Source organism: Paroedura picta, chromosome 8, assembly GCF_049243985.1.
Source record: "Paroedura picta isolate Pp20150507F chromosome 8, Ppicta_v3.0, whole genome shotgun sequence".
Classification (NCBI taxonomy): Eukaryota; Metazoa; Chordata; class Lepidosauria; order Squamata; family Gekkonidae; genus Paroedura; species Paroedura picta.
The window spans coordinates 9547169-9563953 of NC_135376.1; the positions used below are offsets into that span (position 1 = coordinate 9547169).

Genomic DNA, 16785 nt, shown 5'->3' on the forward strand with positions numbered 1-16785 from the left:
TTTGCTCAAGCATATCAACATTTGGTCTAAAACATACAGAATGTCAAGATTTTTACCATCACCCGTCATTGAAAAAAAGCCTTATAGGCTTACATAAAGCCCATTTCTCATTTACTTTTGCATTACTGGTAGCTCATCGAAATACTCTCAGCGGGTTTCCAGTGTTAGAAAGACCTACAGAAGATGCTTGATCAGAGATACTAACTGGATTGAAGAAAGGCTAGGTTATCCATAGTGTGTCCAGGGACATATGGCAGTGATGGAAATGGCTGTCAGGTTGCAGCTGACCAATGGTGACCCAGTGGGGTTTTCAGGGCCACAGACAAAAACCTATTCCGCACACATCAGATAATGTACTTTCAATGCGCATTAAATGTAGATTTTTTTCCCTGTTCTGCACATTATTTATTTATTTATTTATTTATTTAGACTTATATACCGCCCTCCCCGAAGGCTCAGGGCGGTTTACATTAAAACTAGTCAACGATACATGAAACAGTCTTCGTTAAAACATACAGTAATTAATAACAGTGGTTGTAACCATATAACAGAATAATGTAACAAGGAAGCATGGTTCAGAAAGGTCCGGGGTTGCCGTTCCTACTAATTATGTGCATCCTTGTACTAAGCAAAGCCATCCAGGTCATGGTAATAGGTTCATATAAAGTGCTAGTAAGTTGCAAATGACATACGGAGACCCTGCAAGAGATGAAGAGAGGTCATTTGCCATTGCCTCCCTCTTTGGAGCGACTCTAGACTTCCCTGGTGGTCTCCCGTCCAAGTACTAACTAGGGTTAGCTTCCGGGATCAGACTCGCGAGAGCCATGCAGGACAGGCCACAGACACATATAGTGGTACTCTCAATCCTCCAGGGCAGTCTTTGTTGACCTTTCCAGACCCAGGACTCACTGAGCCAAGATCATGTTGCCAACTGGGCAACTTTATTAAATGGAGACCTGCAAGCGACCAGCAAGATAAATGATTGTCTATGTCAGGGGTAGCCAACCTGTGGTCCTCCAGATGTCCATGGACTACAATTCCCATGAGCTCCTGCCAGCAAATGCTGGCAGGGGCTCATGGGAATTGTAGTCCATGGACATCTGGAGGACCACAGGTTGACTATCCCTGGTCTACATCACAGGCTACTTCATTTCCTATCTATCAAGCCACCATCAGCTCTCTCTTAAGAAACATGTCCCCCGTCTCCAGTGTAAGAGAGAGCTCAGGTGCCCTCTGGGGAAAAGAGCCATCATCAACCAGAAATGCATCTGGTTGTGTTTCCACGAATTACAGGAGAAAGCAGTTTTATAGACTGTTGTTGATAAGCAAGTTATGGGGAAACTAGATATTTGTAAGCAGCTGGGTGAGAGGATCACATGATTCTGGAAAGGAATATAGAGAAGATAACATTGAAAATGGGGTTAGACTGATTCATGGAGGGAAGACCCATCAGTTGTTGCCCATCCTGGTGGCTAAGGGGAACCTCCACGTTCAGAGGCAGTCACCCCACGCATCCCAGGGATAGGCAACAGCATTGGTGTAAGGATTTGGGCCCTGTGCCCCGCTGGCCATTCGTGGCAACTGGTTCTCCACTGCATGAGAGAGAATGTTGCATGAGAGAGAGTGGTGGACTAGGAGAACCTCTGGTCTGATCTAGAGGGGACCTTGTGACGTTCTTGAGAGATGTTAATCATACTCACATGTTGCAGGTTGCCACCTTGCAGAAAGTTGACCCACATTTTTGTGCCTTTCTCCTCTCTCCCCCACCACAGAGAGGCCGTCAGCAATTTCCTCACCGCCCTCAATTTGCAACGAAAGAGCCGGAATCAGCAGCCGGTTCCGCACCTGGCAATTTCAGGTAACATCTGGGCAGCGTTGCGAATCGCGTTGTCGATGATGGACCAGCCAGAACTTTTCCAAGCGGCCAACGTGGGCGACCTGGATGTTCTACTAAGAGCTTTCAATATCAATCCCTAATACCCGCACGCACGTCAGCCAAGCCATCCAAAAATGTCCTACAAAAATCTCAATATCGTTCAACCCCCAGTTTGGGCAAGACAGACGCACCGACGTTTTCCCGCTGAAAGGGTTTCTGCGGGATTTCTCCAGACGGGAAGTTTTCAAAAAGCACAAAAGTTTGTAAATACCACCTTAGTCAAACTTTCGTGGGGGATTCAAGCGGACGACAGCTATTGTGGCTTTGATGGGATTCAACCGAAATGACTTCCTGAAAGAAACAGCATTCCCTCTCATGTAGACCTGTACAAAGAGAGTTAATTTCTCTTAAATTTCATGCTGTACCTTCAGAGGAACACCCAAGGGCGTGTTTGGGTAATCCTTTCTGAGGCTCCATACAGGTCCACTAAAAAGGAAATATACCTTCTGCAGTGGGGGGGGGGGGGGAGGCCTCATCAGCTGCTTTCTTCCAGATCCTTTCCCTACGGAGACAACCATTGATGCATGTTCGTTGCCGCCCCTTCCCGACAGTCTATTTCCTTGTTAATCCGCCAGGGCTTAAAAGAAACTTCGCCGAATTTCCGTCCTCATGGAGTCTGATTTTGCAAACCCTTCCGGGGTGGAAACCTCGAATGCATAGAGAATTTGCGGGTCAAATGACATTTTTGTAGAGCTGTGTTGTGCAAGCTTAGAAAGCAGTTTGCACAAGGGGTTGGGTTTTGTAAGAGTAGGGCTGGCCCTAACGGGCTGGGCTTCCCGGGCCTGCCTGCACCCGTCTTCCCTTTTCAAACCCCACCTCGTCTTCCCGGGTCCCCCATCTCTTGGCATGACAGTCAGTTGCTGCTCTGTAGTGACCAGCCACTCATTTTTGGATGTCCCAGAGAAACCTTGCCATGGGCACCATTCGGCATTGCCAAGCAATGCCATGATGTATGTGCAGTCCCTTCCAACGTGACCTCACACACACACATGGTGTGGTCAGGGGGGTGTTTTAGGCAGCTTCTGGGCAAATGCTCCATGCTTCTTTCCCCACCTTTGACCAGTGGCATTTTGGCAACTGGAACACAAGTCTAGGTACCAACTGGCTGGGCTGTGTCCCTGATACCCATTCTGCCCGCCGAACACATGTTTAGAGCAGAGCTCACGACAGGAGTAGCACCTATGAACATAAAGCATTTTAATCTAGTTTTTTTTTTATTTTGGGGGGGTATGGGTGGGGACTGGCCACTCTTTGATGCACTTTGACTTTAGGAGCAAAAGGTAGCATGTTCAGCTGCACTGACACCAAGGACCTTTTGCTCCGAGGTGGAGCTTCCTTCTAGCCCAGAGTGTTTGAAAATGCAGAGAGCGATTATTAGTTCTCCGCTGCGAACGAAGCGGCAAAAGAGGATGGGTGTCAGCCTCCTGCAAAACAGTGGAGGCAGACCATAACTAAAGGCATTCCGGATTGAGACTAGATTGCAGCATCCTGAATAGGAAGGACCCCCCAGTCCTTTGGAATTTTGGACACTGACTCAAGAGTTCAGTCCTCCCCACCCCTCTGGATGACCTCCTGCACAAGCCCCGGTGAAGTGAAAAGAGACCAGGCAGGGCCTCGGTGCTCAGCTCCTTTCGATGGGGCTCGTGCAAGAGATCGCTTCCATCCCAAGACAAGAAGTGCCTCAGAACCCCAATTAAATGTTATTGATTTCAGAACTCACAAACAGAACCAGGATGCATGCTAGATATTTAATGGAAGTTTGGTGGGTCCATGGGACATCGGTCTTCAAGAGATGGGGGGCATGAAAGCCAGTGGGGAAGGGATTCTTCCATCCAAGGTGGATCTTTGGTAAAATAAACAGGGATCCTGTAGCACCTTAACTAACCATTTCTTCTCCCCCACCCCCACTATAACTTTCCATAGACTTCTTGAAATGTAGCACACCCGTGTGTGTTCTCACTATGCTTTCCTTTTATGTAGGACGTACTTTTTAAAGTATTAGGAATCTTATTTTACATTGTCTATATTTTTCTTTTTAATTGATCACGAACAAGTGCAGTTGCATATAAATGAAAAGTAGCAAACAGTGCTTTATACTGTTAAACTCGGGGCGTTGGTGGCATTCAGTTTGGTGTAGTGGTTAGGAGTGCGGACTTCTAATCTGGCGAGCCAGGTTTGATTCCCTGCTCCCCCACATGCAGCCAGCTGGGTGACCTTGGGCTCGCCAGGGCACTGATAAAACTGTTCTGACCGAGCAGTGATATCAGGGCTCTCTCAGCCTCACCCATCCCACAGGGTGTCTGTTGTGGGGAGAGGAAAGGGAAGGTGACTATAAGCCGCTTTGAGCCTCCTTCGGGTAGAGAAAAGCGGCATATAAGAACCAACTCTTCTTCTTCTTCTTCTTCTTCTTCTTCTTCTTCTTCTTCTCTTCTTCTTCCTCCTCCTCTTCTTCCTTTTCCTCCTCTTCCTCTTCTTCCTCTTCTTCATCATCATTTGAAGCACGGCTCAGTCAATGTTGGCAGTTTTCAATATCACATCATAATGATATTTGTTGGTACCGCCAACGGTAGGACCAGTCAACCAAAACAGAGAATATTTCTTAAGTTTAATTTTTTGTAGGAATCCCTCCCAAATTTCCCCCACCCCAAATGTTACCTTGTGGCAAAAGTTTCCAATAAAATCAACCTCCACTTTCTAAACTCTAGGCAATATAATAGTTGCAAGAGACCAAAAGGTGATTGTTTTCAGCAGCAGATAGCCCAAGACTTGGAAAATTCTTAGAAGCTGAGTTTGAAAGGGGCATCCCACTGCTGATAGTCATCCTCAGCAGCAGGAGCTGAAAGATATACTGCCTCTGCCCATGGAGGTTCCATTCAGCTACCCTTGCCGAGAGACACTGCTAGACCGACATGTGAGGCTGTCCTCCGCGGTGCCCTAGGCCAAGTGCTGAGGCCGCCGAAACAGCCACAATTCAGTAGCAATGGAAATCTCAGACAGCAATAAAACGTACGCACAAACCTGCTCCGTCTTGAAGCTGCCTCCCTCCCTGCAAGTTGTAATGCTCTCCGCACGTGGCTAGAGGAAAATCAGGTGCTTCTTTTGATGAGGTTTGCAAACACCTTCGCAGAATCTTTTGTCGCCCACAGAAAACAACGCTACAAAAAAGCCAGTTTGCTTGCAAGAGAAAAACCAGTACGGAGTAGCTTGTTCTAGAATACTGGCTGGAAAGGTTACGGAGAGGAGAGACAGCCCTCCCAGCACTGATGGGGGAAGTTCTTTGGGGTCACTCTCCTTGAGATAAAGGGGTCCCAGAATTTATTTATTTCATTTTTATACTGCCCTTCCCTTGTGGGCTCAGAATGTGCACAGCAGGTCTTTGGTTCCCCTTCCCCCTCAATTACCCAGCACCAAGTCTTACAGGATCATCCCTATAAATGCACATTCCAGGGGAACGTTAGTTCCAATTTGTGACCAGCTAGATTGCTGTTCCAGATCTTCTCACCCAAGAACCCAGAGTTCTCGGGGAGAGAATTTGAAAACCAGACTATACACCAGGGGTGGCCAAATTATGGCTCTCCAGATGTCCGGGGACTACAATGACCATGAGCCCCTGCCAGCAGGGGCTCATGGTTACTGTAGTCCCTGGACATCTGGAGAACCATAATTTGGCCACCCCTGCTAGTATACGTTAATTAGGCACAGCTGACTCAAGGGAAGCTGCTTCAGGTGCAGCACTGCTGAGCACTCGTCCACATTTGACAGAGGAATGGTTAGAAATCTCTGAGTGTAGCTTTCTGTCTTCGTAGCGCTTTCTGTTCACTATAGTACACAAACAGCACTGGGAGTGCTTGCAAGGCTAAAGGCAGACCCCTTCCTGGGCCCATTCCGCACACACAGGCTAATGCACTTTCAATGTGCTTTGGCATCTGGATTTTCCTGTGCAGAACAGGAAAATCTACTTCTAAAGTGCATTATCTATTGTGTGCAGAATGGGCCCTGGTCTTCTTAGGTCAGTTATTAGTGTCAATTTGGAGTCTTCTTGGGACACCGTTTCAAGGCAGAATTACTTGCGATGCTTGGTCCTGGGGGGAGGCCCTGCAGGACCTAAAACAGTTCCACGGGGCCCGTAAGACAGAGCTGTCCCACTAGGCTTAGGGTCGGGGCCCGGATGAACCTTCAAGTGCTGGCTTCACAGCCATAGACTGAGCGAGGATCAGCTCTCAAGATCTCTTTATTTAAATTACATCATAATATATTGAGACACAGTTTGGGGAAGCGGTCTGTGGTCGTGATGGGAAGAGGCAAGATACCGGACTGTTGCCTGACGAAGGTATTCTGTGGCAACCACTGAACAATGCGTGTATCTGCAGCTATCGGTGGCCTGCACAATGGCTGGGGAGGCATTACAACCTGGAGGGTGAGGATGCATGCATTTGGAAATATGGCTCCGTTAATGAGCTTCAGCGTTTCACCAGGCATGTTTGCACTAAGGAGCAGCGAAGACAGAGGGTCGTAGTGCTGTAGGAACCTCCCCGTCTTAATACTTGCCTTGGCGTCCCTTTCCCCTCATCCTTAATCTGACTCATCCCTCCCTCCTGAACCCGATTTCTGCACAGCAGGAAAACAACCAGCATCTTCTGAATGCTAGTTCAGGCCTGCATGTTCGTCTCTTAGCATTTGCAAGCTTGCCCAGGGAATGGAGTCCTCACAGGTTTTGGGACACTTATCATGCACTTTAGCGAATGTTTGCAAGTGGACTTGAGTGTTTCGCACAGTAAAATCCAGTTGCAAAGTGCATTGGACGTGGATTGAAAGTGCATCATTCAGTGTGTGTGAAGGTGCCCAGCGTGCTGGATCTATCTATGTTGAAATACTTGTTCCAAAGGAGGCGGGCTTTCAGACGTTCTGCTGCGAGCCATGGCCTGACGAATGATTGGCAGGCGATGGGCCCAACCGGATCCGTCCCAAGCACCTGCAAACGCGCAAACGGGGTCCGGTCTCTCTTCAATGCATTTGCAAAACCACCGCCTTAACGTGCTTTCTCTCCCTCCGGTCGCATAACTTTGTCACCGCCAACTTGGACAAGACTGAAAATGGCATTTTAAGTTTAGCAGCTTTTTAGTTACGATATCTATATAAATAACTGTAATCTTTAAAAAAAACCTGTAAATTTAGGAAAGAAATGTTTATAAATATATATATTTTATATATCGGGCATATCTAGATGAATCTAAGAGTCTATAGTTTTGAAAGGCATCATGCGCTGCCTCTGCTGCTAGGTGATGAACATTGGAAATTGGGTTTGGGGCTTTTAAGAGAGTGAGAAAGAACCTTGGGGCCTGTCCTCATTTACATCTCTAATGTCCCATGTGTATCAGTGGGCTCCAATCCCACAATGACTTTCAAATACCTTGGAACAGTTATCTACCTTGGCCCATTCCGCACACCTTGGACAATACACTTTCAGTGTGCTTTTGCAAGCTGATTTTCCTGTGAGAAACAGGAGAATCCACTTCTAAAGTGCATTGAAAGCGCATTATCCAACTTATGCGGAATGGGCCACAGTGGAGGATTGAGCGAGGTGTTGCTCGGTGACACTCAGGTATTTCCTGTCGCAGTTTCCCAAGAATCCCAAGCTTTCCCCTCTAACATCAGAGGGGAATTTTCCACTCAGGTGTTTCTTTCCATCAAATTCATTTGCTTCTTGCCTGACCTTAATGGCTGTTTCAGCTCTGGCTAAGGGGCCACAAGGCCACCAGCTTCTCTCACTTTCTAGCTGGAGGGGAATGTCACCATCTTGCTTAACACAGTCCAGGTGAGAGATGTGGGCAGGCCCACAGACAGCCCGTGGCTGATCGGAGGTCATTTGTAGGCTGACTAGTTATTTCTCTGCCAGTCCTTTGCAGTTGACTAGTTCTACCATTCTTGGAATCCGCCTTGAGTCCCAACAAGAAAGGTGGACTACAAATGAAAATAAATTTAATTTATTCTAAAAACTACATACAGTCTCTAGCAGAGGTGGCCAGACTGTGGCTCTCCAGATATCCATGGACTACAATTCCCATGAGCCCCCTGCCAGCATTCGCTGGCAGGGGCTCATGGGAATTGCAGTCCATGGACATCTGGAGGGCCGCAGTTTGACTACCCCTGTTTGACTACCCCATAATTTGGCCACCCCTGGTGTAGTCCATGGACATATGGAGAGCCAAAGTCTTGCCACCTTTGGTCTATAGAACGATTCCATCTATTTGACTTGGAACGGTAGACTACCATTCTCTGTGGTCACCACCCATTTTCTTGATAACCGAATACAGACTATTACCAATTCTTTATCAGGTCCAAAGTTCACCAGGAGATAAATCACAAGAGCAGGTCCAAGTAGGATCACAACTACGGGCAATGTCCGTGAGAGTAAAGCCCCAAGCTTGAATGTATACAGCTTCAAAGGTTCAAAGCTAACCCAGACTGGGTTAACCTCTAATACAGGGTTCATGGTTAGCTTCCAAATATCAGTAACTTTGCCTCTCTATACCTAGTGCATTAATAGCTGCATTGAATAGTTAACCACAGATCTATCGTTTACTGAAAGCTTGAAAGTGGCGTTTCCATGCTCTGCTCTCCTAACGTAACTTATGCTCTCGAAACTACAATGGGTATTTAATTCGTGTTTAATTCGTTAGGCTGATCAAAAGGTTCGAACTCGCAGAGCACCACAGTAAATGTATTTTTGTATGGTAAATGGAAGCATGCCTTCCTGTGATTCGTTTTTTCCACTTATTAAATTGGTATATTTATTTTCCTGTATTTATTAAAAAAAAACATGCAATTTTAAAATATGTTTTAAAATAAACTTTTTGTCTGTGGCTTCAAGCCTTCTGCCAGCTGGAAAATCAAGTGATTTGTGTCTGCCGGGGAGGAAGAGTCTTTGGGTCGGATCCTGCCCGGTCCCCTGCTTAGACTGGCAACAGTTCTCCAGGATCTCAGGCAGAGGTTTTTCACATCCTGTGCTGCCAGGGATTGAGCTTGGGACCTTCTGCATGTGGAGCAGAGGCTCTACCAGTGAGCCGCAGCCCTCTCCGGTTCCCCTCCTCGCTGCAGCCACCATCCCATCTTACCTTTATCCATGCAAGTTCCTCAGCTTCTGGGATATTCCCTTAACATACAAATCCATGCCCATGTATCTCCAAATTCTGGAGACACACCAGTTAAGAACAGCATTTCTAGTAGCTCGCTTAAAAACCTTTCCCTCAAATGTCACTCGAGGTAGATTTTTGAAGATCCCTCTTCAGGAGAGATAGAGCCTCTTGTGGCGCAGAGTGGTAAGGCAGCAGACATGCAGTCTGAAAGTTGGATCCCAGCAGCCGGCTCAAGGTTGACTCAGCCTTCCATCCTTCCGAGGTCGGTAAAATGAGTACCCAGCTTGCTGGGGGGTAAACGGTAATGACTGGGGAAGGCACTGGCAAACCACCCCGTATTGAGGCTGCCATGAAAATGCTGGAGGGCGTCACCCCAAGGGTCAGACATGACTCAGTGCTTGCACAGGGGATATCTTTACCTCTACCTTTTTTACCCCAGGAGAGATACTGTTTACATGGATGTAGTATCCCTGACACGTTGTACCATATACTTCTGGTGTGTCCTAAGTTTGAAGTATACTGTCGCCCGTTAGCTAATAATCTGAAGAAATTGGAATTCAGTTATGTTCATGAGAAACACTATATTAAAATGATACTAAATGTGAGGGACTCAGCAACTATTATAAAAGTAACAAAGTCTTTACTGGCAATTTTAAATGAAAATCTTTTACAATAGATTTTACATCTGAAAATGTTTGAAATTTTCATTTTATGCTTTGCAATTTTATGCCAATAAAGGTACTCTGAATCTGAGCCTGCAAGTTCCCCAGTAGGGTTGTGCGCTTCAGCTCGATTGGGCCACCTCGGCGATCGCCTCAGCCCAAGGTGGCCCCACGGCACTGACTGCGGTGATCACCGAGGTAGCCGAACCGAAGCGCAGACCCCTATTCCCCTGTCCCTTGAGTAGCCTTTTGAGTGGCCTATGGTCCCCTTCCTCTCTTTTCCAAGTGTCATGACTGGTAGCAGTAGGATAAATCCCATTACGGGAACCTGCTTGTTGGTATCCCAGTATTATTTTGTCATCTTATTTGAAAAGGCTTTTTCTCAGCGATAGGAAGATTCTTTGGTATTAATCAATTGCCCTAGATCAGGCTTTCTTGAAGGCCCTCAAAGGGCTTCCCAAATCCATGGGAGTTAATTAAATTTTAATATATTTTTAAAAATCTGTTAAGCATTTATCGACCCACCCACCCCCCTCCCAAAACGGCCAATGATGGGTCTGGAGGGGATTGGGAAGGGCCCCGGGTGGGCATCGACCCAACCATATCCTGCATGATCAGACCACTTCTGGGGTTCCTCAAAGCCTGAAGAATATTCAAGGGGGTTCTCAATAGTGAGTGTGTTGAGAAAGGCTGCCCTAGAGATAGTGCCAGACAAACTCTGCCCGTCGGCTTGGAAACAGTTACCACCCAAAAGATACGAGTGCCTTTTTAAAATTTTAATTTAAAACAATTGCAACAATCTCTCATTCCGATGCCTTTACACGGCAGGCAAATTCTCTCCAGAACCTGAACAGTGTTTTGAGCAAACCACTCCAAAGGGACAAACCACCTGCCCACTTTTGCAAATGTTTCCAGGATACAGTCGTCGACTCCGAGAATGGGCCAGAACGCTTACAATGACCCCCCATCTGGTCTGAGGAGCAGGGGAGGGGGAGGGAGGAGAAGAGATGGCATCAGAAAAGGCACATCCAGTTCCACCTGATTTTGCATAGTCATTCAATGCCTCGGGAAGTCAAGCTTCACAGAAAAATAGTGGAACTGCCACAAAGGTGGAAGGTAAAGGTCTGTTATGTGGGAGATCCCATTTATAAATACTGCACCTGGCATCTAAAACATCCACCTGAGCGATCTACCAAGATAATAGGCCAATCCAGGGGTCTTGAAAGCCTCCATATTGCCACAAGTACATGGACAACACGCAACCGTAACGAAGCTCACCCAGGGGTGCTGGTCTTCATTATGGCGGTGTTTTTCTCTAGTTGGAAACTTTTTGAGCTTTTTCTTCCTCCTGAGTTTACAGATGTCAAAGAAAGAGCCAACCAAACCATTAAGGGTTTTTAAAAACGGTCTTCTCAAACACACCTCCAGCCTCGAAAAAAAAATGGGCATCTTTAAAGCAGAGGCCCTGTAATCATTTTCATATCTAGTGGAATCTAAAAAGGGGTCTTTGTTTCCTTATGTCAGTCACTACAAGCCTGTGAAATGAATGGGTGATACTTGCTTTACGGGTAGACATCTCCCATTCATTTCAATGGGACATACCTAGAAGACCAATGGTCTGCCAGTTTAGGAACTCAGTCAACAAAGGTTCAGCTAGTGGCTGCGGTGAGCATGAGATCAAATGTTTGCTTGTGGTATAAGGCTGGAATCTCACGGTAAAATTCCGCTGGCGGAAGGGGAACAAGACTTCCGCACACAACAAAAGATGAACTTTGGAAAAACCATGGGAATCCTGCAAGCGGGGTGGGGTGGGGGAGCCTTCTGGAAAGGATGCCCCAAAATGCAGGATAATTATATCATTTGCAACTTGCGGATAAATCAGCACCATTGTTTGAAAATTAAAAATCAATCTCCCACAATTGTCCTGCTATTCCCTCTGGCCCTGGAAGAAATTTCAAAAAAGAAAATCAGCTAGGAAGCCAGGGCAGCCTGAGTCACGGCCAAAATGTCCGTTCTCCTTTGAGTGTCATTGCCAGGGACGATACAGTTTGAGGTTCCCGCTGCCCCCTTTTCAAAATGCTTCCTGCAAAATGTGGGGCTCGGTGCGTCTCTGTCGCATCGGACCAGAAGAAGCCAGTCCGGAACGTGTAACTGTTGTTGTGGGGAGGGCACCAAAGTGGGTTCTCCCCACCCCCAGGAAGTGATCCCTAGCCAGTACATATCACAGGTGTTTTCTTACCACGTAATCCACAACCAGAAATCCAGTCTGCTGCTGCAGGGGCTGAAGGCTCAACACAAACAAGACCCATAGTCAATATGTGCACATGTTACAAATCAGGAGGCTGAAGTGTGGCTTGGGGGGGCAGGGGGATTTTGCAGCATTCATAAGGGGTGCTCCAAATGCACCCCTTGCATGCCTGAGGAGCAAAGAAACAACCCAACTCAACTTGTGCTGATCCACAGCCCTATACGGAGGCCTGATACACGTGCAAACGTCCAGACACGTCTGGCCACAACCAGAGCAGCAGATTCAAGGACAAACATGCCTCTATTCAAGGACAAACATGCCTCTATTGATATGATCCCCTCTGCCATCGACACTTCCATTTCTTAGGGCAGAGAAGCTACAGAGAAGTTTTCAATAATCAACTGACGCCCTAGCATTTTTTTAACCAAATATCCAAATAATTCTGTTTGGCAGCACTAAATTTTCGCATTGTTGTTAGTTAACCTTAACCTGAAGAACGGTTTTGGGCTAACGAATCTGGGGCATGAGATTTCTGAGGCCCACCAAGGGACCTGTTTTGTTCTTTTAAACCAGGGGTGGTCAAACTGCGGCCCTCCAGATGTCCATGGACTACAATTCCCATGAGCCCCTGCCAGCATTTGCTGGCAGGGGCTCATGGGAATTGCAGTCCATGGACATCTGGAGGGCCGCAGTTTGACTACCCCTGTTTGAAACCATGGGCACCCCGGTAAAGCTCGTGGTTTTGCTGTGTTTCCACCTGGGAAAGCACCAGACTTTCTGGTCATCAGCCTACATGATTCAATCGGGTCTTGGAGGGCTAAAGGTCACGTGGATGTTTCAGACTCCAGGGACAGCTTCCAATTCTCCGGATGCTTTGTTGCAAACTCCACTAGTGAGCAGAACAGTCTTGCAGCCTCCACAGAAAAAAAAAAGGATACAAATTTAAAAATCCTACAATGCACCACGACCTAAGGTTCCCCCCCGCCCCCCGTCGCACTAATGTTTAAGAAGGCATCAAATGACTGTTCCTGATTCAAGCTATAAATAGTACCCCAGAGGTTTTCCTGTTTCTGAGCAGTCCAAAGGCTTTGCTTCTTTGAAATGTGCGTGTGTGTGTGTATATTTGGCAGAATTAAAAAGGCTATGGTTTCCTAAGACCCGGAGACACGACTGAGGCCTAACTTGGTATCCTGCGATAGAGGTAAATATAGCCCAGCTCTTTGGGTGGTCTCTCCGAGGCACAGACCTTCAGGTCGTTGTAGATCACCCATCTGAAAGGAAAGAGAGGCAGACAGTGTGAGGTTTCCCAACATAAACTGGCAGCCTGACTGCAGGCAAATTTGAAACAGGCCAATGCCCCTGGCTGGCTAGTCCCCTTTCCCCTTTCAAAATTTCCTCTTCAAAGTTGAAACTTTTCATGTTCCCTGCTCCTTGACTTTCTCCTCCTCCTCTTTCCTCAATGACACACTGGGAAGTGGTCAGCCCTCTCCAAAACATGTGTGGCAAGCCATGTACCCCCTTGTGGGTACCTCTTTGTCTTTGAGACAACTGAGCCCTCTTTGTCTTTGAGACAACTGAGAGTTTATCACCTACATTTCGGTGGCACGTCCCAGGTAAGGACAACTCTTAAGGCAGCGTATAAGGAAGGGCCAGGCCCATCTTTCCTCACACAGGGGTGGAGCCAACCAGCTTTTCTGCTGGTGAAAAAGATGTAGAGGAGGTTCCCTTTTGACCACCCCACAAAAAGGCTCTGCTGGTTTTATGAACTTAGGCAGATTGTGAGTGGGTGGGTAGGAAGGCATGTGCCAGTGTTTGTCTCTTGTGGCCCTTCCTTGCATCCTCAGGGAACTGCTGTTCACCACTGTGGGATGGTAGGTGAATTTCCTCCAGGCCAGGCTGGATTCTGGAGATTTTTGGTGGGGGACAGGAATCACTTGGTTGTGAAACTTGGGTCACTGTGGGTATGCAGGTCATTGTGAGTTCCTGCATTGTGCAGGGAGTTGGACTAGATGATCCTAGAGATCCCTTCCAACTCTAGGATTCTATGACTGAGGCCTGAGAAGGGAAAAGCAAGCTGGATTCTACCCACAGTGAGACCCTAGAGCAAAGGCATAAAAACACAAGACTGGTCACCGAGACTGTACTGAAAGTGCTACAGTTTTGCCATTAGTGAGCTGAACATCTCTGTTCCATTTGGTGGAATCTTAAGCAACAGTGCTGCAGGCATGCTTGCCAGAAGGGCAGCGCATGGTGGGAATAGGAGACAGTGACAGGGAGGAAATCAGGATCACTGAATACTAGTCGTTTGGTGACGAAATGAGGAGAAACACAGCCAAGGTTGGTTGGATGGGAGGAAATTATGACCATCAGAAATGGTGTCTAGCTCATAAAGCCACCCAAACAGTCCCATTTCATTCCATATTTAGAAGAAGAAGAAGAAAGAAGAAAGAAAAAGAAGAAGAAGAAGAAGAAGAAGAAAGAAGAAGAAGAAGAAGAAGAAGAAGAAGAGTTGGTTCTTATTTGCTGCTTTTCCCTACCCTAAGGAGGCTCAAAGCGGCTTACAGTTGCCTTCCCATTCCTCTCCCCACAACAGACACCCTGTGGGGTGGGGTGAGGCTGAGAGAGCCCTGATATCACTGCTCAGTCAGAACAGTTTTATCAGTGCGTGGCGAGCCCAAGGTCACCCAGCTGGTTGCATGTGGGGGAGCACAGAATCGAACCCGGCATGCCAGATTAAAAGCCCGCACTCCTAACCACGACACCAAACTGGCTGCACCAAACTGGCTTTAGCCCTTGGAAGCCTCCAGCTTCAGCACTCTGGACAACTCCTGCACACTACAGACCATGGGCAGGTAATGAGTCGTCATCCCCCCCTCCCCACTCTCACCTTCCCTCCTTTTTGAGATGGCAGACGTAGTGGCCGCTCATTGTAGAGGTCCCCATGTGACTGATGAATCCAAAGAGCTCGTATCCTGCACAAAGCAATATCAAGAGTGGTTAAGCAAGGAAGGAACGGCGGTCCTAACTCAAACTTGCAGTGGGGGAGGGGGGCGGCGGTGCAGAAGTCCTGTACCATTGACGGAAATCTCTCTCATCAGTGACAATTTTCAATGGGATCCAAGGCCAGTGGTCTGAAAGTACACACATATGCCTGCCCTGCGCACCAAGCATTTTGAAAAGTTTAGATGTGCGCCAGCATTACCTAGACTCCCTTATTTGTTGTTGATTCCAAAACCTAGTCAATGCCATTGTTAAAACAAACAAAAGGAAAAAGACCTGAAACCAAGTATCCCGAGAAACACTCACGTCCAGACCCATCTTTGATCCTGGGCCCATCTGGATCTGATTCGGCAAGGATGTTGGCGTTCACATGGTTTTCCATGTCCATCGTCTCAGAAGCGGTTTCGTTCCCTTCGGGATCTGGGTGGCTGAAGATCCAGTCTATCGCATGCTCCAAATTATTATTCTGCCAACGCAATTTTTAAAAATACCAAGATCGACATCAGCAGACCTCATTGTGGTTTGTATGCATCTGTCATTAAGCACCACACATACCTGGGTACAAACAACTGTTGCCGTATTTTTCAAAAAAGACGTTCCCATTTGCTCCTGATCTTCCAGGGCCTTGATTTGGGTGCCCTTATCATCTGAAGCTAGATAGGTAGCAACCTGAGAAATGGCTATCTTGGCCAAGCTACCATAACTTTGGACCTCCCTCCCCAAGGAGATTCATCTGTCACTTTCTATTGGTGTCTTCCGCCAGCAAATGAAGACTCCTTGTTTCATTTGACGTACCTCAAATAACAAGAGCCTCTTGTGGCACAGAGTGGTAAGGCAGCGACATGCTGTCTGAAGCTGTCTGCCCATAGGGCTGGGAGTTCAATCCCAGCAGCCAGCTCATGGTTGACTCAGCCTTCCATCCTTCCGAGGTCGGTGAAATGAGTACCCAGCTTGCTGGGGGGTAAACAGTAATGACTGGGGAAGGCCCTGGCAAACCACCCCATATTGAGTCTGCCATGAAAACGCTAGAGGGCGTCACCCCAAGGGTCAGACATGACCCAGTGCTTGCACAGGGGATACCTTTACCTCAAATAACAGTGACTGCTGTTATCTGTAATATGTTTTTGTTGAATTATTTCATCGTGTTTTTGTTTGTGTTCCAACATTTCAGTATTTAACATGAACCACCACGGGGACCATAGAAAACAGACTTCGTAAAATCTTTCTGTTCTTGGGATGAGATAATTGCCAGCAATTCCCTTGGAATGTTTCACACTTGTGTGGTGACAGATGGGGCAAAACAGCAAATGGTATGGTGGGAGTCTTTTATCACTGACAGAGTTTTATTTCTCCTATGTTTTTGTGAACTACAACTGAATTCCAGGGGATTGATTGGCTGTTTTGGGAAAGAATTATTCTATGGCTGGATTTGGATGTGTGACACAGTTTACTAATCTAAAAGTATTAAATTTTGCTATATATTCCCACTGTCATGCAGGGAGTTCTTAGTCTGAGGAAGAGTGCTTGCACTTGAAAGCTCATGTCCTGAATAAATCTTTGTTGGTCTTAAAGGTACTACCGGACTCTGATTTTATTGTGTTTCTGAACGTTCACACTAACCACTTCTGATCAAGGGTTAATGCTTCACGGAGTCAGAACCTTTGAGTGACAGGCTGTTCAAACGGAATTCTGCGGAGAGCATCAGTTAAGAACTGACAGTTGGGAACTGACAGTTGAAGAAAAGACAGTTTAGCACAGACTGAGGCCTGGGAAGGGGGCAAAGAGGAGTGAGAGGATCACAGT

General features: G+C 47.0%; 2 protein-coding genes across 11 annotated transcripts in view; one reads left to right on the forward strand and one right to left on the reverse strand.

Moving 5' to 3' along the window:
• The window catches only part of PEX5L (peroxisomal biogenesis factor 5 like), a 169604-nt gene extending 160798 nt beyond the window's left edge, over positions 1-8806 (forward strand). For all 7 annotated transcript variants that reach the window (XM_077348314.1, XM_077348310.1, XM_077348313.1 and 4 more), the window contains one exon: positions 1773-8806. In XM_077348314.1, the coding sequence (XP_077204429.1) occupies positions 1773-1977 (205 nt within the window). In that variant the 3' untranslated portion in view covers positions 1978-8806. The remainder of the gene's footprint in view (positions 1-1772) is intronic.
• Positions 8807-10495: 1689 nt separating this feature from the next.
• USP13 (ubiquitin specific peptidase 13) overlaps positions 10496-16785 on the reverse strand; it is a 66285-nt gene continuing 59995 nt past the window's right edge. For all 4 annotated transcript variants that reach the window (XM_077348320.1, XM_077348318.1, XM_077348317.1 and 1 more), the window contains 3 exons: positions 15289-15448; positions 14870-14954; positions 10496-13253 (listed from right to left, as the gene is read on the reverse strand). In XM_077348320.1, coding sequence (XP_077204435.1) covers positions 13160-13253; positions 14870-14954; positions 15289-15448 — 339 coding nt within the window. In that variant the 3' untranslated portion in view covers positions 10496-13159. The remainder of the gene's footprint in view (positions 13254-14869; positions 14955-15288; positions 15449-16785) is intronic.